Source organism: Rhinoderma darwinii, chromosome 8, assembly GCF_050947455.1.
Source record: "Rhinoderma darwinii isolate aRhiDar2 chromosome 8, aRhiDar2.hap1, whole genome shotgun sequence".
Taxonomy (NCBI): domain Eukaryota; kingdom Metazoa; phylum Chordata; class Amphibia; order Anura; family Rhinodermatidae; genus Rhinoderma; species Rhinoderma darwinii.
The window spans coordinates 115,528,299-115,552,099 of NC_134694.1; the positions used below are offsets into that span (position 1 = coordinate 115,528,299).

The window sequence follows — 23,801 nt, forward strand, 5'->3', positions numbered from 1 at the left end:
AAGCCCTCGTGTGAGCGCTCAGCTGCTTCGTGTCTGTTCGGCTTTTTCCAGAAATAAATGTATCGTGTACGGACTCAATACAAAGTCTATGCGCCCGTACTCCGATACATAGGCTTTCCGGAAAAAGCCGAACAGACACGAAGCAGCTGAATGCTAGCGATCAGTGGGGGTCTCAGTGCTCGGACCCCCCACCAGTCACTATGACATGTCAGAAGTTTGTCGAACGTTTAGCTGCACTATTTAACCCTCCCTGGTTATCAGATGATTTCTGCAGGTCCAGCTGGGAAATGTGGGATTGCATTCAAATGAATCTGTCAGAGTAGGAGACTGATTACTAGAGGGGCATCCTAAGCAGGGAACCCCCTCTATGACAGCCAAATGTTCTACAGAATATCGGAGTTAAAAAATTGTGCTTTAAGAGATTTTCCAGACGATAAAAATGAATGCGCTTACCTCCGGATAGGCCATCAATAGCTGATAGGTCGGGGTCCGTCTTCCGGGACCCCAGTCGATCAGCTGTTTTGAAGGGGCCGCGGAGCTCGTACCAGCGCTACTTCTCTTTCATTTCTTCTGCTCACTGTGAATGTTCGACACTAGTAGCAGCGATTCCCAGTACTACAGCCTTCAGCCAATGGGAGAAAAGGCAGCAATACCTGTGAATCGCAGCTAAATGCGCAACATTCACATGAAGGAAGCCGCGCTGGCACGAGCGATGCCGCCCCTTAATAACAGCCCCCGCTGCTTAGCGCAGTGACATGCTGCCCATAGAGACGTCACTACGCGGCCAGTAACCAGAGGAACGCCGGGAGACCGTGAGCAATCCCACAGGGAAGTGTTCAGAGAAGTTCAATGTTTTATACTTTCGGATGCTTGAACACAATATTATATCCCGCAAATCTCTTTTAGGCCACGTTCAGACATACGGTTTTGATGCAGTCTGTCGTTCAGTTTTTTTTTTTTTTACCAAACAGGAGCGTACACAAAGGAATGGAAAGATGTCCGTGTTTCTTTTTACCTTTTCCTTCTTTTGGATCCACTTCTGGCTTTGGCTTAAAAAACAGGTGTCCATCAAGTTCAACCAGCGGGATGTTTTTATTCTGGTTGTCATGGCAACATCCATCGTTATGTATATAAAACCTTCCATCGTTTACACCGCCACCCGCTGTGCTGCCGGGGAGTGACGACCATTCTGCCCTCACAGGAGAGCCGGGCTGTGTGCGAATTAGACTGGTGAAATATACAGATTTATAGATGAAAATTATATATACAGTTGCTTTCTTTTGTGCTCCGGGTCACATTAGATGTTGCTATGCAACAGCCTCCGGTTATATAAAATAATAATGCAAAAGAGGCAGCAGTATATGGGGGTGATGGCGCATAATACAGAGCACGGTGTTATGGACATGTCGCAGGAGGAGGCCGGAGCTGCACAGACTAATGTAGTCACATATTTACAAGTGATCTTCCATATTACTCTACAGAGGAATAAGACGCTACCACTTTAAAATCGCTCACAAATCCCATCAAAAACATCTAACGATTCACTTAATTTTTAAGCAACTCAATACATTCCTATGGACAGGATTCCGGAGTAACATTTGTGTAGTAGAGCAATAAAGTGTGTAGCGCCAGCCTTAGTGATGGGAATACTAGAACAGAAAGTGCGCCATCTAGTGGTGAACACAGGAACTGATGTATATAGAGCAGCAACTGCACCATCTAGTGGTGAATACAGGAACTGATGGATATCGAGCAGCAACTGCACCATCTAGTGGTGAATACAGGAACTGATGTAAATAGAGCAGCAACTGCACCATCTAGTGGTGAATGCAGGAACTGTTGTCTATAGAGCAGCAACTGCACCATCTTGTGGTGAATACAGGAACTGATGTAAATAGAGGAGCAACTACACCATCTAGTGGTGAATGCAGGAACTGATGTATATAGCGCAGCAACCGCACCATCTAGAGGTGAATGCAGGAACTGATGTATATAGAGCAGCAACTGCACCATCTAGTGGTGAATAAAGGAACTGATGTATACAGAGCAGCAACTGCACCATCTAGTGGTGAATACAGGAACTGATGTATATAGAGCAGCAACCGCACCATCTAGTGGTGAATACAGGAACTGATGTATATAGAGCAGCAATTGCACCATCTAGTGGTGAATACAGGAACTGATGTATATAGAGCAGCAACTACACCATCTAGTGGTGAATGCAGGAACTGATGTATATAGAGCAGCAACTGCACCATCTAGTGGTGAATACAGGAATTGATGTATATAGAGCAGCAACTGCACCATCTAGTGGTGAATGCAGGAACTGGTGTATATAGAGCAGCAACTGCACCATCTAGTGGTGAATACAGGAACTGATGTATATAGAGCAGGAACTGCACCATCTAGTGGTGTATACAGGAACTGATGTATATAGAGCAGCAACTGCACCATCTAGTGGTGAATGCAGGAACTGGTGTATATAGAGCAGCAACTGCACCATCTAGTGGTGAATACAGGAACTGATGTATATAGAGCAGGAACTGCACCATCTAGTGGTGTATACAGGAACTGATGTATATAGAGCAGCAACTGCACCATCTAGTGGTGAATACAGGAACTGATGTATATAGAGCAGCAACTGCACCATCTAGTGGTGAATGCAGGAACTGATGTATATAGAGCAGGAACTGCACCATCTAGTGGTGAATACAGGAACTGATGTATATAGAGCAGCAACCGCACCATCTAGTGGTGAATACAGGAACCGATATATATACAGAGCAGCAACTGCACCATCTAGTGGTGAATACAGGAATTGATGTATATAGAGCAGCAACCGCACCATCTAGTGGTGAATACAGGAACTGATGTATATAGAGCAGCAACTGCACCATCTAGTGGTGAATACAGGAACTGATGTATATAGAGCAGCAACCACACCATCTAGTGGTGAATACAGGAACTGATTTATATAGAGCAGCAATTGCACCATCTAGTGGTGAATACAGGAACTGATGTATATAGAGCAGCAACTGCACCATCTAGTGGTGAATACAGGAACTGATGTATATTGAGCAGCAACTACACCATCTAGTGGTGAATGCAGGAACTGATGTATATAGAGCAGCAACTGCACCATCTAGTGGTGAATGCAGGAACTGATGTATATAGAGCAGCAACCGCACCATCTAGTGGTGAATACAGGAACTGATGTATATAGAGCAGCAACCGCACCATCTAGTGGTGAATACAGGAACCGATATATATACAGAGCAGCAACTGCACCATCTAGTGGTGAATACAGGAACTGATATATATATACAGAGCAGCAACTGCACCATCTAGTGGTGAATACAGGAACTGATGTATATAGAGCAGCAACGGCACCATCTAGTGGTGAATACAGGAACTGATGTATATAGAGCAGCAACTGCACCATCTAGTGGTGAATACAGGAACTGATGTAGATAGAGCAGCAACTACATCATCTAGTGGTGAATACAGGAACTGATGTATACAGAGCAGCAACTGCACCATCTAGTGGTGAATACCGGAACTGATGTATATAGAGCAGCAACCGCACCATCTAGTGGTGAATACAGGAACTGATTTATATAGAGCAGCAACTGCACCATCTAGTGGTGAATACAGGAACCGATATATATACAGAGCAGCAACTGCACCATCTAGTGGTGAATACAGGAATTGATGTATATAGAGCAGCAACCGCACCATCTAGTGGTGAATACAGGAACTGATGTATATAGAGCAGCAACTGCACCATCTAGTGGTGAATACAGGAACTGATGTATATAGAGCAGCAACCACACCATCTAGTGGTGAATACAGGAACCGATATATATATATACAGAGCAGCAACCGCACCATCTAGTTGTGAATACAGGAACTGATATATATACAGAGCAGCAACTGCACCATCTAGTGGTGAATACAGGAACCGATATATATACAGAGCAGCAACTGCACCATCTAGTGGTGAATACAGGAATTGATGTATATAGAGCAGCAACCGCACCATCTAGTGGTGAATACAGGAACTGATGTATATAGAGCAGCAACTGCACCATCTAGTGGTGAATACAGGAACTGATGTATATAGAGCAGCAACCACACCATCTAGTGGTGAATACAGGAACCAATATATATATACAGAGCAGCAACTGCACCATCTAGTGGTGAATACAGGAACTGATGTATATAGAGCAGCAACCACACCATCTAGTGGTGAATACAGGAACTGATATATATACACAGAGCAGCAACTGCACCATCTAGTGGTGAATACAGGAACTGATGTATATAGAGCAGCAACTGCACCATCTAGTGGTGAATACAGGAACCGATATATATATACAGAGCAGCAACTGCACCATCTAGTGGTGAATACAGGAACTGATGTATATAGAGCAGGAACTGCACCAGCTAGTGGTGAATACAGGAACTGATGTATATAGAGCAGCAACTGCACCATCTAGTGGTGAATACAGGAACTGATGTATATATAGCAGGAACTGCACCATCTAGTGGTGAATACAGGAACTGATGTATATAGAGCAGCAACTGCACTATCTAGTAGTGAATACAGGAACTGATGTATATAGAGCAGCAACTACACCATCTAGTGGTGAATGCAGGAACTGATGTATATAGAGCAGCAACTGCACCATCTAGTGGTGAATACAGGAACAGATGTATATAGAGCAGCAACTGCACCATCTAGTGGTAAATACAGAAACTGATGTATATAGAGCAGCAACTGCACCATCTAGTAGTGAATACAGGAACTGATGTAACATTCTATTAATTCAGTGATCAAAAGGTTTACGCCTGTTACAGCTCTAGGCTACCGGTGCATACGCAGAACGTACCCATAGTACCCCAGCGTATGCCAAAAGACTGTCCTAAGAGGAAAAATCATCAGGATCAGCAAGTGTTCTCAGACCTCCTCCTAACTTTCAGGGATATAAAGTTAAATGGTATCATCTTAACTTTTTAGAGACACTACTGTGTTAATCAGGGTAATTAAATCCCCGGTGACCACAGTGTCCCTCCATGTCACAGGCTAGGACAGCTCTATCAAACACCTCATATCTCAGCTTCCTGGGCCCCTGTGAGTGTGACATTTCCAGGTTATCAGTGAGGCCTAAAACATAAGGCTGGGTTCACACGTGGCGGAATTTCACTTAAATTCCGCTGCGGACACTCCGCAGCGTTAATCCGCAGCGGAGCCGTTTCTGCATTGACTTCCACTTCTATTTAGAAGTGTTCGTTTAGACGATGCGTAACATTCCGCTGCGGAGCATAGGCTGCGGAGCGGAATTTGGTGTCCGCAGCATGCTCTGTCTGTTGCGGAGCAGTGGCGGTCTCATGGCGGAATTTCTCCATTGACTTCAATGGAGATTCTAAGTTCCGCAATGAAGTCCGCAGCTGTCATGCACATGTTATGTGTGCTGCGGATGCGTCTTGCTTTTTTGCCATGACATTTCTTCATTCTGGCTGGACCTATGTATTTCTAGGTCTACAGCCAGACTGAGGAAGTCAATGGGGCTCCCGGAATTACGGGAGCGTTGCTAGGAGACGTCAGTAAATAGTCACTGTCCAGGGTGCTGAAAGAGTTAAGCGATCGGCAGTAACTGTTTCTGCACCCTGGATAGTGACTACCGATCACAATATACAGCAACCTGTAAAAAAATATAAGTTCATACTGACCGAGAACTCCCTGCTTCTGTCTCCAGTCCGGCCTCCCAGGATGACGTTTCAGTCTAAGTGAGGGCTGCAGCCAATCACAGGCTGCAGCGGTCACATGGACTGCCGCGTCATCCAGGGAGGTCGGGCTGGATGCCGAAAGAGGGACGCGTCACCAAGACAACGGCCGGTAAGTATGAAATTCGTTTACTTTCACTAGGGAAAGTGCTGTCCCTTCTCTCTATCCTGCACTGATAGAGAGAAGGGAAGCACTTTTACCGCAGTCCGCAGCAGCTAGTCCGCATCAATTAACTGCACATTTTGTGCAGATCCGCAGCAGAATCTGCAACGCAGATTCTGTGCGTCATTGATGCGGACAGTTGCGGAGGAAATCCGCCACGTGTGGTCATGCCCTAAATTGCTCGAAAAGATTACACCCAAATACTGTTCCTCAACTACAAAGACATGGCCGTACCCACCACAGTTCAAGTGACCCGACCACTATGGTAATCTAAGTTTAGTTTACTTGTACTGTGGGGGTTCAGTGTCTGGCGGCCGTAGTACAGACACTGAAATGCGGTCACATAGCGATATCAATGAGTTCTAAGGGTATGTTCACACGGCTTATTTTCAGCAGTTCTTTGGGCTGTAAACACCCCGAAAAACGGCTGAAAAAACGGAATCTGAACGCCTCCAAACATCTGCCCCATGATTCCAATGGGGAAAAATGGCGTTTCGTTCCGACGGGGCCCTTTTGTTACGCGACCGTTTAAAAAAACGCCCTGTAAAATGAAATGCATGTCACTTCTTGAGCCGTTTTTCATTGTGTCAATAGAAAAACAGCTCTAAAAACCGCCGCAAAAAACGTTTGTAGTTTCAAAAATGGTTGAAAATCAGAGGCTGTTTTCCCTTGAAAACAGCTCCGTATTTTCCAACCGTTTTTGCTTTAGCGTGTGAACACAGCCTCAGGACACATTTCCACAAGCGTGGCAGAAACTGCATGTAAATAGATGTGATTTTGGCTTTAATTGTGGTCACAGCTTTTTTCAAAGGCCAAGTCTAGAAAAAAAAATATAGTGGAGCCCTATAGTGACAGCGCGCCCCGAACACCCCACAGTTTTCAGCTGATTTGCTATTATTAGCTCATATAGCTGCTGCGGTTAAACTGCAAGAAAAACATTGTCTGAACAAGGGATATAATCCATGATCTTCTACAGCAAAATATATTTTCCCTGCAGCGCCACCACAGGGGAAATTAAGCATTACACAGTGTCCATTCATATCAATCTGTGAAATGCAGGACAGATCCTCCAGAGACGCTCTATATAACCACTCTGCACTGTGGCCTAGAGATCCTGAAAAAAAGACCCCTTTATTTACTAAGAATTCCCTAATAGTGTGTATAGAAATGGGGTCTTTAAACTAGACAATCCCTTTATAGAAGTCATTACCATCATATTAATGTGTTTACTGGAAGAATATTTGACAAATCTGAGACACTGAGTTATGCCAAATTCACTGCCTGAAGGGGCGGAGCATGACACAGGGATTCTCTTTGGCATTCTTTGATTCCGTGTCATGCTCCGCCCCCTCAGGCCCTGCACTAGGTATAACATGGAGTGTTCGCTTTGCCCAGTGTTCCTTTAAGATGACATGAATATATTGTCATGAAGCCCACCTGCCCTCCCGGACTGACAGGACACACTGAATGTTAAGAATTCTATCTTACAAGTATTGCGAATATTATTTTATAGAATTGTGTTTTTTTTCAATAATGTGACCCCCCCCCCCCAAAACCGGTGCAGTCATTTATCGTATTGGGGTTTACTTAAAGAAACATTTCAACAAGTTTGCAACAATATCGCGACCAATGGAGACTGAAGCACGTGGAGAAATCCGCACCGTGTGAAAAGGAAATATTGTAAAATCTCGCTAATGTCATTGCATTGCAACGTCTGGTGACAGCGGAAATCTACTACAGGGAGGAAACCGCCACGTGATTACGACTCTGCAGAGATTACGATAACTTTGTGCGTAAAGCGGAAATACAAACGAAAACGATTCATTTATAAAAAGTATTAATTAAGTTTTAATTCTAATTGATCATCTTTCCCTTCTTCCCATCTCAAAGTCGCAGTGTAGTCTCTCACTCCGGGACGGCGTCTGCAACCCAGGATAGATAAGGAGCATTCCCCTGCTCTATGGGGACGCTGATCACCTCGCAGACTTCATACGGATGGACTGACCTGAAGGAGCAAGAAAAGACAATGAAAACGGGATGTAACGCAGCGGAGATTAAGCATCCGGTTCCCACAAAGAAATGTTATTTTTGTAAAATGAAATGATACAATTTTCCAATCTACTTTCCGTGTCAATTTCTTATGGTTTTCAAGAGATAAAAATCTGATTGGTTCATGTGATGATCACACAGGTGCTCTGCTCGTTACTCTGATATCTACTGTAACGAGCCCTCCACCTGAGCGATTATCACGACCATGGACAGATTTTTATCCCCTGGGAGTGAACAGGGTTCCTATTGAATGACAGCAAACAGAGATCTTGAAAACAATAAGAAATTGATACAGAAATTTTATTGAAAAATGTTATAACTTTTTATTATACAAAAAGTAACATTTATTTGTTTGCGGAGACCGGACAACCACTTTGCAGAGGATTATTACAAAGGACAGCAAAATGTATTTACTCTGGCATCCAATAGTCCGGAAACTCTGACAATCCAGTAAAAAGAAACAAAGCAGTATAAACTAAAATGTTAGATCCATGAAACTGTTGAGAGAACCTATAGGCCCTGATCACACAGAGGTTTTTTTGCAGGCAGAAAAATCAAATTTTGAGGCTGATTTTGACCTACCTGCAAATTCTGCTGCGTTTTTCACCCGCGGCCATTGAGAGCTGCGGGCAAAAAAAACCTGCGAAAAACGCTTTCTCTGCCTCCCATTGATTTTAATGGGAGGTCAGAGGCGTAACCGAGCCGCTTTTTTTTTTTACTCATTGAAACTGCCATGGAAAAAAAAACACCTCCGCCTCCCATTGAAAATAATAGAAGGCGGTTTCGGACATTTTTTGGCGCGGATTGCGACGCAGTTTCCGCGTCAAAAAAACCCAGGGCAGAATGGGAGGAGTGCAAGATCAAAAATGGAGGCAGTCGCTATCCCCACATATATGAATCATATAAATACGAAAATTTCTACAGCACATTCCAACGAGGCGTTCATTCACTTGTATACACGTTTTGTTTCATTTTGCTGGAATGTGCTGTTGAAATTTTTGTCTTTATGTGTTTAATATATATATATTCACCTGGAGAACTGGTGGATCTTATGATCTTCCTCCCATTGAAACAGTGCACCTAGTGGTCATTAGAGATAACTGACAGTCTTTCAGTACAGCGCCTCTAGTGGCCATATAGATAACGGATAGCCTTTCAGGATTTGTCTGAAGTTACTTACTGATAGTTGATCTACAGAGGAGGGAACACGGCATTTATTATAGAATAAGTATCGGCTCCATAGAACGTCCATGCACCGACTGCGATTACAATAATCCCATCCCCCCGTTTACTCGCTCACGTTGAGGTCACACCCAGAGCAGTGACGTGGAGCCCTCGCTCTTCTCACCTGACATATTCCGTTAGAGCAGGAACCTTCGAAGATCTGGTCTTAATCATCTGTAGCAAGACGGGGAATAGGAAGGTGAAAATGACTTACAAGGTGGAGATTATTGATCTCAAGAAGGCGACACAAACTATTACTGGAAGCGCTGGGGTGACGGGACTGGGACGTGTCCAGCGAAACATAAAAACTTCTATCCAACAATATCACTGCAAAAGACTTCCAACCACAAATATCTAGGAGTTATGGGAAATATTGGGTTAATGGCAGCTGTAGTGCGTCCCGGTGATCAGACACAATCATAGACTGATCTGAGATCACAATGATGGGAGTAAAAAATACGTGTCTTGAATTGTGTCCAACAAAAATTCATGGGTGACCACAGTTAGTCCCCAGTTTCCTACTTCCCCTTGAAGCCAAGATATGCAGAGCTGTCTGCAGGGTCTGCGAGAGGTCTGCACTGCCTGTGACATGGAGAGAACAGTGGTCACCAGCGATTTCCTATCCCTGTATATAAATAGGGGCCACAACTTGATCATTCCTTCCCCGTGTAGAGCTGCTATCAAGATAGTAACAGTCGACCCTCCATGTCACAAGCCAGGGTCAGGAACCCAACAAACAGCTCCTCGTACCTCAGCTTCCTGGATCTCTGAGTGTGACACGTAACGGGGATTTTGGGTCTGAGACATGACAATTACATCCCCCATCATGCCTGGTGAGCCAATCTGGCTACTGTAGTAGAAAGGCCGGTGCACACGGGGGTAGTTAGCGGATCTCCTCCAATCAACTGTGTTGTTTATTCTAGCACTGGTCAGAAGCAGTGAAAAATCTCAATGATAAAATTCCGGCTGCCTCCAGTCACCACCAGGGGGAGCTCACTGCAAGTCTCATTGAAATCAACGAAAGAGCTGTATGCAGTGAGCTCCCCCTAGTGGTAGAATTTTATATCATTAATCTATAGCTGTGTGAAGGGAGGCGGGGGATTTGGAGCTCTGTATCAGAAAACAGAGATCGGACTCCAATAAAGAATGGAAAACTTATACAAGGATTGCCCTCGAACATACAATAGTTGAACAAATAAAATAGAACGGATGAGGCGAATACACGATTGTCAGCTGCACACTTGTAGACAAATCTGACTCGAGAGTCATGGAGGGCGGCTCACCAGCAATATCTCACTATCCTCCTCAATCTTCCCCTTCCATTCATATCTAATGGAGAAAAAAGAAACAGAGGAAACGTTGTCAGTGAACGTAGCCTACCTAGTTCTACTAGAACTACAACTCCCAGCATATTGTGACAACCAAACATGAAGAAGACAGACGCAGACTGCTGGAAAAATACATAGGACATACAGGTAACTGGGATAGAACATCTACTAAGACAGGTGACAGGCCAGACCCTAGGACACATCTAGCTGGTTCATAGCTCACATGGAGGTGATCTGTGGTATGATATTCACACAGGCCGCCAGCTTCCGCTCCACCAGGCCCCTATTTGGAATATAGATAAAATCTGTCACTGCGAGTGTCACATATAGAAATCCAAACTAAACGTCATCATTACACACAAAAAAATGGAAAAACAATTACAGACAAAGGTAATTTTACAGGAGGGGTCGAGTTGAGACAATTCATTATTAGGGCATATTAAGCGTATACCCCTAGAGTGTCACTGCAAGGGAATGTATGCGTTTCTGACTGAGAGCTGTGAATTGTCCAACACCTGTTTCAAATAATCATTAAAAAAAAAAAAAATTAACCAACAGATTCACTCCCTTCAAACCTCAAGGAAAAGCATAGGTATCCTATGTATAAGAATATAACTAGTGTAATACTGTCCCCTATATAAAAGAATATAACTACTATAATACTGCTCCTATATACACGAATATAACTACTATAATACTGCCCCCTATATACAAGTATATAACTACTATAATACTGCCCACTATATACAAGACTATAACTACTATAATACTGCCCCCTATATACAAGAATATAACTACTATAATACTGCCCCCTATATACAAGAATATAACTACTATAATACTGCCCCCTATATACAAGAATATAACTACTATAATACTGCCCTCTATATACAGGAATATAACTACTATAATACTGCTCCTATATACAAGAATATAACTACTATAATACTGCCCCCTATATACAAGAATATAACTACTATAATACTGCCCCCTATATACAAGAATATAACTACTATAATACTGCCCCCTATATACAAGAATATAACTACTATAATACTGCCCCCTATATACAAGAATATAACTACTATAATACTGCCCTCTATATACAGGAATATAACTACTATAATACTGCTCCTATATACAAGAATATAACTACTATAATACTGCCCCCTATATACAAGAATATAACTACTATAATACTGCCCCTATATACAAGAATATAACTACTATAATACTGCTCCTATATACAAGAATATAACTACTATACTACTGCCCCTATATACAAGAATATAACTACTATAATACTGCTCCTATATACAAGAATATAACTACTATAATACTGCCCACTATATACAAGAATATAACTACTATAATACTGCCTCCTATGTACAAGAATATAACTACTATAATACTGCCCACTATATACAAGAATATAACTACTATAATACTGCCCACTATATACAAGAATATAACTACTATAATACTGCCCCTATATACAAGAATATAACTACTATAATACTGCTCCTATATACAAGAATATAACTACTATAATACTGTCTCCTATATACAAGAATATAACTACTATAATACTGCCCACTATATACAAGAATATAACTACTATAAAACTGCCTCCTATGTACAAGAATATAACTACTATAATATTGCCCACTATATACAAGAATATAACTACTACAATACTGCTCCCTATATACAAGAATATAACTACTATAATACTGCCTCCTATGTACAAGAATATAACTACTATAATACTGCCCACTATATACAAGAATATAACTACTATAATACTGCTCCTATATACAAGAATATAACTACTATAATACTGCCCATATATACAAGAATAAAACTACTATAATACTGCCCTTATACACAAGAATACAACTACTATAATACTGCTCCCTATATACAAGAATATAACTACTATAATACTACCTCCTATATACAAGAATATAACTACTATAATACTGCCCCTATATACAAGAATATAACTACTATAATACTGCTCCTATATACACAAATATAACTACTATAATACTGCCCCCTATATACAAGAATATAACTACTATAATACTGCTCCTATATACAAGAATATAACTACTATAATACTGCCCACTATATACAAGAATATAACTACTATAATACTGCTCCTATATACAAGAATATAACTACTATAATACTGCCTCCTATATACAATAATATAACTACTATAATACTGCTCCTATATACAAGAATATAACTACTATAATACTGCCCCCTATATACAAGAATATAACTACTATAATACTGCCCCTATATACAAGAATATAACTACTATAACACTGCTCCTATATACAAGAATATAACTACTATAATACTGCTCCTATATACAAGAATATAACTACTATAATACTGCCTCCTATATACAATAATATAACTACTATAATACTGCTCCTATATACAAGAATATAACTACTATAATACTGCTCCTATATACAAGAATATAACTACTATAATACTGCTCCCTATATACAAGAATATAACTACTATAATACTACCTCCTATATACAAGAATATAACTACTATAATACTACCCCTATATACAAGAATATAACTACTATAATACTGCCCCTATATACAAGAATATAACTACTATAATACTGCTCCTATATACAAGAATATAACTACTATACTACTGCCCCTATATACAAGAATATAACTACTATAATACTGCCCACTATATACAAGAATATAACTACTATAATACTGCCTCCTATGTACAAGAATAGAACTACTATAATACTGCCTCCTATGTACAAGAATATAACTACTATAATACTGCCCACTATATACAAGAATATAACTACTACAATACTGCTCCTATATACAAGAATATAACTACTACAATACTGCTCCCTATATACAAGAATATAACTACTATAATACTGCCTCCTATGTACAAGAATATAACTACTATAATACTGCCCATTATATACAAGAATATAACTACTATAATACTGCTCCTATATACAAGAATATAACTACTATAATACTGCCCATATATACAAGAATAAAACTACTATAATACTGCCCTTATACACAAGAATACAACTACTATAATACTGCTCCCTATATACAAGAATATAACTACTATAATACTACCTCCTATATACAAGAATATAACTACTATAATACTGCCCCTATATACAAGAATATAACTACTATAATACTGCTCCTATATACACGAAAATAACTACTATAATACTGCCCCCTATATACAAGAATATAACTACTATAATACTGCTCCTATATACAAGAATATAACTACTATAATACTGCCCACTATATACAAGAATATAACTACTATAATACTGCTCCTATATACAAGAATATAACTACTATAATACTGCCCACTATATACAAGAATATAACTACTATAATACTGCCTCCTATATACAAGAATATAACTACTATAATACTGCCCCTATATACAAGAATATAACTACTATAATACTGCTCCTATATACAAGAATATAACTACTATAATACTGCCCCCTATATACAAGAATATAACTACTATAACACTGCCCCTATATACAAGAATATAACTACTATAACACTGCTCCTATATACAAGAATATAACTACTATAATACTACCTCCTATATACAAGAATATAACTACTATATTACTGCTCCTATATACAAGAATATAACTACTATAATACTGCCCCTATATACAAGAATATAACTACTATAATACTGCTCCTATATACAAGAATATAACTACTATAATACTGCCCCTATATACAAGAATATAACTACTATAATACTGCTCCTATATACAAGAATATAACTACTATAATACTGCCTCCTATATACAATAATATAACTACTATAATACTGCTCCTATATACAAGAATATAACTACTATAATACTGCTCCTATATACAAGAATATAACTACTATAATACTGCTCCCTATATACAAGAATATATAAGACTATAACTACTATACTACTGCCCCTATATACAAGAATATAACTACTATAATACTGCTCCTATATACAAGAATATAACTACTATACTACTGCCCCTATATACAAGAATATAACTACGATAATACTGCCCCCTATATACAATAATAAAACTACTATAATACTGCCCCTATATACAAGAATATAACTACTATAATACTGCTCCTATATATAAGAATATAACTACTATAATACTGCTCCTATATACAAGAATATAACTACTATAATACTGCCCATATATACAAGAATAAAACTACTATAATACTGCCCTTATACACAAGAATACAACTACTATAATACTGCCCCCTATATACAAGAATACAACTACTATAATACTGCCCTTATACACAAGAATATAACTACTATAATACTGCCCCCTATATACAAGAATATAACTACTATAATACTGCTCCTATATACAAGAATATAACTACTATAATACTGCCCATATATACAAGAATATAACTACTATAATACTGCCCTTATACACAAGAATATAACTACTATAATACTGCCCCCTATATACAAGAACATAACTACTATAATACTGCCCCCTATATACAAGAATATAACTACTATAATACTCCCCCTATATACAAGAATATAACCACTATAACACTGCCCCCTATATACAAGAATATAACTACTATAATACTGCCCCTATATACAAGAATATAACTACTATAATACTGCTCCTATATACAAGAATATAACTACTATAATACTGCCCACTATATACAAGAATATAACTACTATAATACTGCCCCTATATACAAGAATATAACTACTATAATACTGCCCCTATATACAAGAGTATAACTACTATAATACTGCCCCTATATACAAGAATATAACTACTATAATACTGCCCACTATATACAAGAATATAACTACTATAATACTGCCCCTATATGCAAGAATATAACTACTATAATACTGCTCCAATACACAAGACTATAACTACTATAATACTGCCCCCTATATACAAGAATATAACTACTATAATACTGCCACCTATATACAAGAATATAACTACTATAATACTGCCCCCTATGAAAAGATTATAGACACGCATAGGCAGTACACTTTGGCATTTCTAAATCTCCTTATGTACCTCTACGTCCATAACTTCTATACACTCAGCGCTCTTACCTGGCTATATCTTTGGCCACTTTGTCATTAGGACATGTGACATAAGCAGCAGAAAGAGATCCTGCTTTATATGCGTCAGTTGCCATTGAGAACGCTCGCAGTCCTATAGTCCTCAGCAGCGGAGGGGTCATATAAAACAGAACAGCCTGTAAATGGAGGAGTCAGTCAGGGGACGCTGCATCGCTCATTATTCTGTGTCCAGCAATCATCTCCGGTACATACAAGGTTAGAGATTATGGGGTATCACAGGCAGATATTATCGGGGGCTGGGTACAGTTCTCGGTGTCGGCATTGACGGCTCTGATTATGATTGGAGTATAGAAAATTAATGTAAAATATAATCCGTCTGCACCGAGTTATAATCACCCTAAAGGGACATCCCCATCTCAGACCTGTTATCGTTCACATCTAAGTTATGAACAGCTCGATCCTACGTGTCAGAAAGCCCGCTGTCGCTGAACCCGTCAGTCCCGCTGACATGTCAGATTCAGGTCTGAGCGCACGATCAGCTGCTCCGTATACAGGATACAAAGCAGCGGAATCTCAAAAAGTAAAACTAATTCTTGATAAAAAGTATTTAGAAAGTTTCACCAATGACACTGATGGGCATTTTTATTTTAAAAAACAAAATGAGTTACAAGGTGTACGTAGCCCCTTCCTTCTAGTAAATGGTGGAGGTCTCCGCTCACGGACCCCCACTGACGATCCCTACTGACATATGAGATCATATAATGGGTGAACTTACACTTTAATAGAAGAACCACCAAAATCGTCCTATGACAACACTTCCTGTGTCATGCTCTGGATTTGGCAGAGACATTAGAGGGAAAATTTTAAACGCCAGTCAAACTAATGTACGTCAATGGGAAATGCGCTAAATTTACAAAAAGGTGAACCCCTTTAAATAAATTTAGAACATGTTTGGCGGTCCTTAGGACAGAAATGCAAATCTACGCATGAAATAAGCAGACGTAGAAAAACGCACCAAATCTGTCGCTCTGTTGATGGCCCCTCCCACCAAAAATCTGATCCTTTTTATTTTCTATTCACACGCAACCCCTTTAACCCCTTAGTGACCAGCCCATTTTAGGCCCTAATGACCAAGCTATTTTATTAGTTTTTCTATAGTCGCATTCAAAGAGCTATAACTTTTTTATTTTTTCGTCTACATAGCTGTATGAGGACTTGTTTTTTGCGGGATTAGTTGCACTTTTAAATAGCACCATTTTTGGGTACATATAATTTTTTTATTAACTTTTATTAACTTTTTTTGGGGGATTATAAAAAAACCCTGAAATTCTGCCATTTTTCTATGCGTTTTTAAATTGACGCCGTTCACTGTGCGACATAAATAACATGTTACCTTTATTCTATGGGTCGGTACGATTACGGCGATACCACATATGTAGAGGTTTTTTATGTTTTACGACTTTTGCACAATAAAAACACTTTTGAACTAAAATTATTTGTTTTTGCATCGTTGCTTTCCAAGAGCCGTAACTTTTTGATTTTTCCATCAATGTAGTGATTTTTTGGGCTTGTTTTCTGCGGGACGGGACGTAGTTTTGATTGGTACTGTTTTGCGGTGCATGGGACTTATTGATTCATTTTTATTATGACTTTTTTGGGGGGGCAATGGAAAAATTGCAATTTCGCCATTGTTTATTTGCGTTTTTTTTACGGTGTTCACCTTGCGGTTTAAATTACATATTAACTTTATTAATGGAGTCATTACGGTCGCGGCGATACCATATATGTGTACTTTTATTTTATTTTTTTACTGTAATTTTTATTATTAATCTTTTCACATTTATTATTTATTTCACTAGTCCCACTAGGGGACTTTACTGTGCGATCTTCAGATCGCTGCTATAATGCTCTGGTATACTTTGTATACCAGAGCATTATTGCCTGTCAGTGTAAATCTGACAGGCAATCTGTTAGGACGTGCCTCCGGCGCATCCTAACAGGCATATGTCCAGGGCAGACCTGGGGGCTTTTATCAAGCCCCCGGCTGCCATGACAACCCATCGGAGGCCCACGATTGCATTCGTGGGCCGCCGATGGGTGACAGAGGGAGCTCAATCCCTCTGTAAACAAAGTGAAATGGCGCGGTCGCTATTGACGGCGGCATTTAACGGGTTAAACGGCCACGATAGAAGTAAACTTCGATCGCGGGCGTTGGAGCAGGAGCCCAGCTGTCATCAGACAGCTGAGCCCCGGCTCCAGCCTGCACGGGAGACCCGCGCAGGACTTAGACTAGGCTCACGTGAAAAGGCGTCAGCCTACCCTAAGGCCCCTTAGTGACTCACGTGAAAAGGCGTATTGGTGGTCACTAAGGGGTCAAGGTGAAGATGTCATATTTTCAAGGCTGTAATACTTACAAATCCTGATACAAGAAGAGCCCCGAGTCTCAGAGAGGAAGAGACTGAACACATACAAAGACCTACAAGACAAGACACACGCGCTGATAGAGATAATCTACATAAAAGATTGAGCCACTGTGTACATATATTACTTTACTGATCCAGAGTTACAGCCGGTATTAAACTCCAGAGCTGCACTCACTATTCTGCTGGTGGAGTCACTGTGTACATACATTACATTACTTATCCTGTACTGATCCTGAGTTACATCCTGTATTATACTCCAGAGCTGCACTCACTATTCTGCTGGTGGAGTCACTATGTACATACATTACATTACTTATCCTGTACTGATCCTGAATTACATCCTGCATTATACTCCAGAGCTGCACTCACTATTCTGCTGGTGGAGTCACTGTGTACATACATTACATTACTTATCCTGTACTGATCTCGAGTTATATCCTGTATTATACTCCAGAGCTGCACTCACTATTCTGCTGGTGGAGTCTCTGTGTACATACATTACATTACTTATCCTGTACTGATCCTGAGTTACATCCTGTATTATACTCCTGAGCTGCACTCACTATTCTGCTGGTGGAGTCACTATGTACATACATTACATTACTTATCCTGTACTGATCCTGAGTTACATCCTGTATTATACTCCAGAGCTGCACTCACTATTCTGCTGGTGGAGTCACTGTGTACATACATTACATTACTTATCCTGTACTGATCCTGAGTTACATCCTGTATTATACTCCAGAGCTGCACTCACTATTCTGCTGGTGGAGTCACTGTGTACATACATTACTTATCCTGTACTGATCCTGAGTTACATCCTGTATTATACTCCAGAGCTGCACTCACTATTCTGCTGGTGGAGTCACTGTGTACATACATTACTTATCCTGTACTGATCCGGAGTTACATCCTGTATTATACTCCAGAGCTGCACTCACTATTCTGCTGGTGCAATCACTGTGTATATACATTACATTACTTATCCTGTACTGATCCTGAGTTCTATCCTGTATTATACTCCAGAGCTGCACTCACTATTCTGCTGGTGGAGTCACCGTGTACATACATTACATTACTTATCCTGTACTGATCCTGTGTTACATCCTGTATTATACTCCAGAGCTGCACTCACTATTCTGCTGGTGGAGTCACTGTGTACATACATTACATGACTTATCCTGTACTGATCCTGAGTTGCATCCTGTATTATACTCCAGAGCTGCACTCACTATTCTGCTGGTGGAGTCACTATGTACATACATTACATTACTTATCCTGTACTGATCCTGAGTTACATCCTGTATTATACTCCAGAGCTGCACTCACTATTCTGCTGGTGGAGTCACTATGTACATACATTACATTACTTATCCTGTACTGATCCTGAGTTATATACTGTATTATACCCCAGAGCTGCACTCACTATTCTGCTAGTGGAGTCACTGTGTACATACATTACATTACTTATCCTGTACTGATCCTGAGTTACATCCTGTATTATACTCCACAGCTGCACTCACTATTCTGCTGGTGCAATCACTGTGTATATACATTACATTACTTATCCTGTACTGATCCTGAGTTACATCCTGTATTATACTCCAGAGCTGCACTCACTATTCTGCTGGTGGAGTCACTGTGTACATACATTACATTACTTATCCTGTACTGATCCTGAGTTACATCCGGTATTATACTCCAGAGCTGCACTCACTATTCTGCTGGTGGAGTCACTGTGTACATACATTACTTATCCTGCACTGATCCTGAGTTACATCCTGTATTATACTCCAGAGCTGCACTCACTATTCTGCTGGTGGAGTCACTGTGTACATACATTACATTACTTATCCTGTACTGATCCTGAGTTACATCCTGTATTATACTCCAGAGCTGCACTCACTATTCTGCTGGTTGTCAGAAACATCTATAACAGTTGTTAGCTGAAGTCAGGCTTCTATAATGCAGGGGGATGTTATTTTTTCCTTTATCAGGTGACAGTTCAGTGCCTGGTGTAAAGAATAAACTTCCCAGAATGAAAACCACTAGAGATATCGCAGTGCGGATACTGAACAAGCAGGGAATACTGGGAGATTTCCACTCTGAAGCCTGTAGAAACGTAAAGGCAGCTGTTATGAAAAGTAAAAGTAATATTTTACTTGTCTTGTTTTACTCTTTTTCTGATCTCACTGATCTACTCATATAAACAGTTCCATTAGAATGGAAACATTCACTGAGAGCAAGCAGAGATGTCTGACATGAAGCACCAGGTTTAATAGAAAGTTGAAGACACTTTCATTTTATACTGGACAGCACCTTTAATTAAGACTAAAGATCAGCACCCAGCATGCATCACTAGTTGGAGAACTAGAAGTTCCAGCCTGCCTATTCTGAAGCATATATTCAATAAAAAATTACGGCATGCAAAGCCACCAGTTGTCACTCCACAGTGACCACTCCCCCAGACCACGTTCACAATACCGTACACTGGTGCAGCAACCGCAGGCAGCCTCTGACCTCTCACCCGGATCCTTTTATTAATAACTCTTCATTTCATATTTGTTTGCCATCACAAACATGGCGCCCCTCATTGACAAATGGATTTGAACAGCAAATTTCCGGTTTACTACAAACCACTTCCGCCGCAAGCAGTATGGCGCTCGGAACGTTTCTATAGGAACGGGTACTCTGTCTTCTCCGCGCAACTTTATTGAGGTCATTGACGCAGAGACAGAGGCTGCAGCCCAAGGCAACGGTGCACCATGGGAGTTGTATCCCGGGGTGACGCTTCATGTGTGTATATTTACATTCTACGCCTACCACCACATACATGTGTACTTGTCGCTTGTGTCTGTTACGAGGTTAAGCGCGTAATGTCCATTCATGTGTGCGCCCATTATGCTGCATAACGATGGCGGGAGCTTCATGCAGCGCCGCAACATCCACATCTCATCATTCACCTACATGTCACGAAAACCGACTGCATCCGCAATACTATATATATATATATATATGTGTGTACATGGCTATATCGAGAGAGATATATTTATACGTAGCAAAACAGATACATTGCAGCTAGATGTGTGTGTATACTGTATAAATATGTATATATATAGCACACATCTATTTTGATATATTGATATTATGTCTATAAATAAAATGTATATATTTAGCTATATTATTATATATGTATAGTCATGTATATACTGCACACTAGCGACTTCCTGACTGTACATATGTATGTGTGTGTCTGTATATATATATATACACACATATACCAACAAGTCTGTATGTATCTACTTGTATATATTGATATTATGCCTATAAATAAATGTGTATATGTATCTAGCTATATTATTATATATGTATAGTCCTGTATACTCTGCACATGTTGGTCTATATTGATAGTGCTGAGTCCATATATACACACACACACACACACACACACACACACACATCTAGTTACATGTATAGCTATATATATATATATATATACTGGTTTATTTGTAACTAGTGTATATTGCTATTATTGTTGAGTTTATATCTATATGCAGGTATTCTGATTTATGTATAGCTCTGTGTATACTGGTACATATGTATCTAGTGTATATGTTGCTATTATTGTTGAATATATATATATGTGTAGTTATATTAGTTTTGTATATAGCTCTGTGTATACTGGTATATATGTATCTAGTGTGTATACTGCTATTATTGTGTCTTTTACATTATAATGATCATGATATTGATTTGATGCCTCTCTTTTCTCTTTGCCTCTACCTGTATTGGATTGTATATGATTTGCATGTGATTATATGTCCCCTATGGATGGGGTACCCCATACGGGGGCTCAGTGTATTAACCCCTTATTTCCCAGCCATCGACCTTGCGGTCTGTGGAGGGATGGGGACGTCTCGTGTCATGGAGATGATTGCAGTCTGGGTAGGAGAAGTTGTGTGTGATTGTGCGGAGAATGGAGGTGGTAGTGAGACTGCGGCGGTTTTCTCTTTTATTCCTCCTGCTTAGATGGTCAGCTCTTGGGCTCAGTGATGCACAACTAATGCATGCAGATTACGGTGACACTTGCATCCAGCGTCCCTCCGTCCCCTCTCGTCTTTCCATCCTCTCTCCTCCTCCTCTATCTGATGCAGCATCTCATTCTGAGCATCCTTCCCCTCCTCCTCCTCCTCCTCCGCTCCCTCTCTCCCATTTCCCTCCTCCTCTTCTTCTTCCCCCCTCCCTCTCTTTACATTTCCAGCTGCAAAACCTGACGGCCTGGGGTTTTTTCTTTTTTTTTTTTCTTTTTTTTTTAGACAATATCTCCTCTTCTCCTCCCCACTTCCCCTCTTCTCTCCCCCGTCTTATTCCTTCTTTTTTTGGTCCCCCCACCATTAAGGCTCCTTATTGTTTTTTCTTCTTTTAATTGAACACCCCCTTTTTAATTTGCCCTCCATCTCTTGCTGTATTTGTAAATAGGTTTCTTCCCTCCAGCACCTTGTGACTCCTCATCCCTCTTCCCTCCATGCTTCATTGTACATCGCTCGGTATCTCCATCCTCAGCATCTCACTGTCTCCTACAATCCATCTTTCCTTCTGTCTCCATTTCTCTCTTTCCCCTGCAGTGAACCCTCCTCTCCTCAATGTGATCAGACTTCTTACCTCCTCCCGGTGTGTCTTCTCCGGGGGACTTTCCATGTCCAGATTTACGTCTTAGCTGTGGAATGATGTTCTATGCTCCCTTCAGAGGTAAACATTGCCCGCTGTGCCCTCAACTACCCCAAAACCTGACCCTCTTTGACCCCCTCCCCTCTTTTTGACTTTTCTTAAAACTCTGTGACTTTTTTCTGAACTTGACTTCTCTCCGGTTCCGTCTATTGGTCTATTTTGTTGTCTTTCTCAAACTTTCTCTCTTTCGCTGTGTCGCCCGCCTGGCGCTTCCCAGGCTCTACCGTTTTGGTGGCAGCTTCTGCACCTCCGGGTTTGGGCAGATAACTTGGTGTCATGATGATTTTTGGGTCACTTGGTTGTGCAGGATGTTGGTAAAGCTGTAACTGCTGCTCTGCTCTCCGCTATGATCCCAATCCTTTCCGAATGACAGATAATGGAGGAGAATGATGACTGATCTGATGATTGTCTCCGAGCCAGGGGGGAACTTATTGCTGCAGTGTAACGCTGCTTCCAAGTCTCTGAGCTGCTGCCTTGTGCCTCAGGGTTTTCGTTCTGTAGGAAATTGTAGGTCCATCATCCTAAGGGCTGGACTAGTCCTAGGAGCCCGGTAGCCGATGTGGGTTGTTTTCTGTTGATATCTATTTGAGGGACCACTAAATAATTAAACGGGCTCCTAACGTCTACAGTAATTTGTCCATCCCTTGTCTTCATCCTCCTCCTCTGTCCACATCTTGGTCTGTTGGGATTCATGTCAACTAATTCTCAGAAATCATGTGGCCATCCACAGTTTGTGTGTACATTCATGCTGATGGAGTGGGATGCGTTGCAACGTTTTGCTTGTGATATCACTAGGGATGCCAGGCCCACAGACGTGTCACTAGACAGCAGTACAGGCAGATGTTGATGACCTGAGAGGTAACTGCTGAAAGTGCCGTAAAGTGAGGATTTATAATTATTATTATTATTCGGTTGGATACAGAATTGCGCCATGTTTTTGCTTTTTATG

At 40.4% G+C, this 23,801-nt stretch overlaps 2 protein-coding genes across 19 annotated transcripts in view; one reads left to right on the plus strand and one right to left on the minus strand.

Annotated features, from left to right (window-relative positions):
• Positions 1-7,774: 7,774 nt before the first annotated feature.
• CUTA (cutA divalent cation tolerance homolog) lies at positions 7,775-20,785 on the minus strand. 6 transcript variants are annotated; one of them, XM_075836543.1, is made up of 7 exons: positions 20,645-20,785; positions 18,116-18,177; positions 15,732-15,877; positions 10,775-10,834; positions 10,507-10,552; positions 9,348-9,397; positions 7,775-7,955 (listed from the first exon to the last, which is right to left on the minus strand). In XM_075836543.1, the coding sequence occupies exons 2-7, from the start codon at positions 18,167-18,169 to the stop codon at positions 7,856-7,858; spliced, it is 456 nt and encodes a 151-aa protein (XP_075692658.1). In that variant the 5' UTR covers positions 18,170-18,177; positions 20,645-20,785; the 3' UTR covers positions 7,775-7,855. The 6 variants fall into 6 exon arrangements, with proteins under 6 accessions (XP_075692658.1, XP_075692657.1, XP_075692656.1 ...); XM_075836542.1 differs by having other exon boundaries at positions 20,609-20,785; XM_075836541.1 differs by having other exon boundaries at positions 20,614-20,784.
• Positions 20,784-23,801, plus strand: part of SYNGAP1 (synaptic Ras GTPase activating protein 1) — a 125,339-nt gene continuing 122,321 nt past the window's right edge. For 9 of the 13 annotated variants that reach the window (XR_012850391.1, XR_012850392.1, XR_012850393.1 and 6 more), the window contains exon 1: positions 20,784-20,920. Coding sequence is in view for 10 of the 13 variants with exons in the window: in XM_075836525.1 (XP_075692640.1) it covers positions 20,890-20,920 (31 nt within the window). In the remaining 3 variants the exon portion in view is untranslated. Of the gene's footprint in view, positions 20,921-22,369; positions 22,874-23,801 lie in introns of those variants that run through there. The other 4 variants (XM_075836532.1, XM_075836529.1, XM_075836540.1 and 1 more) reach the window with 2 other exon arrangements.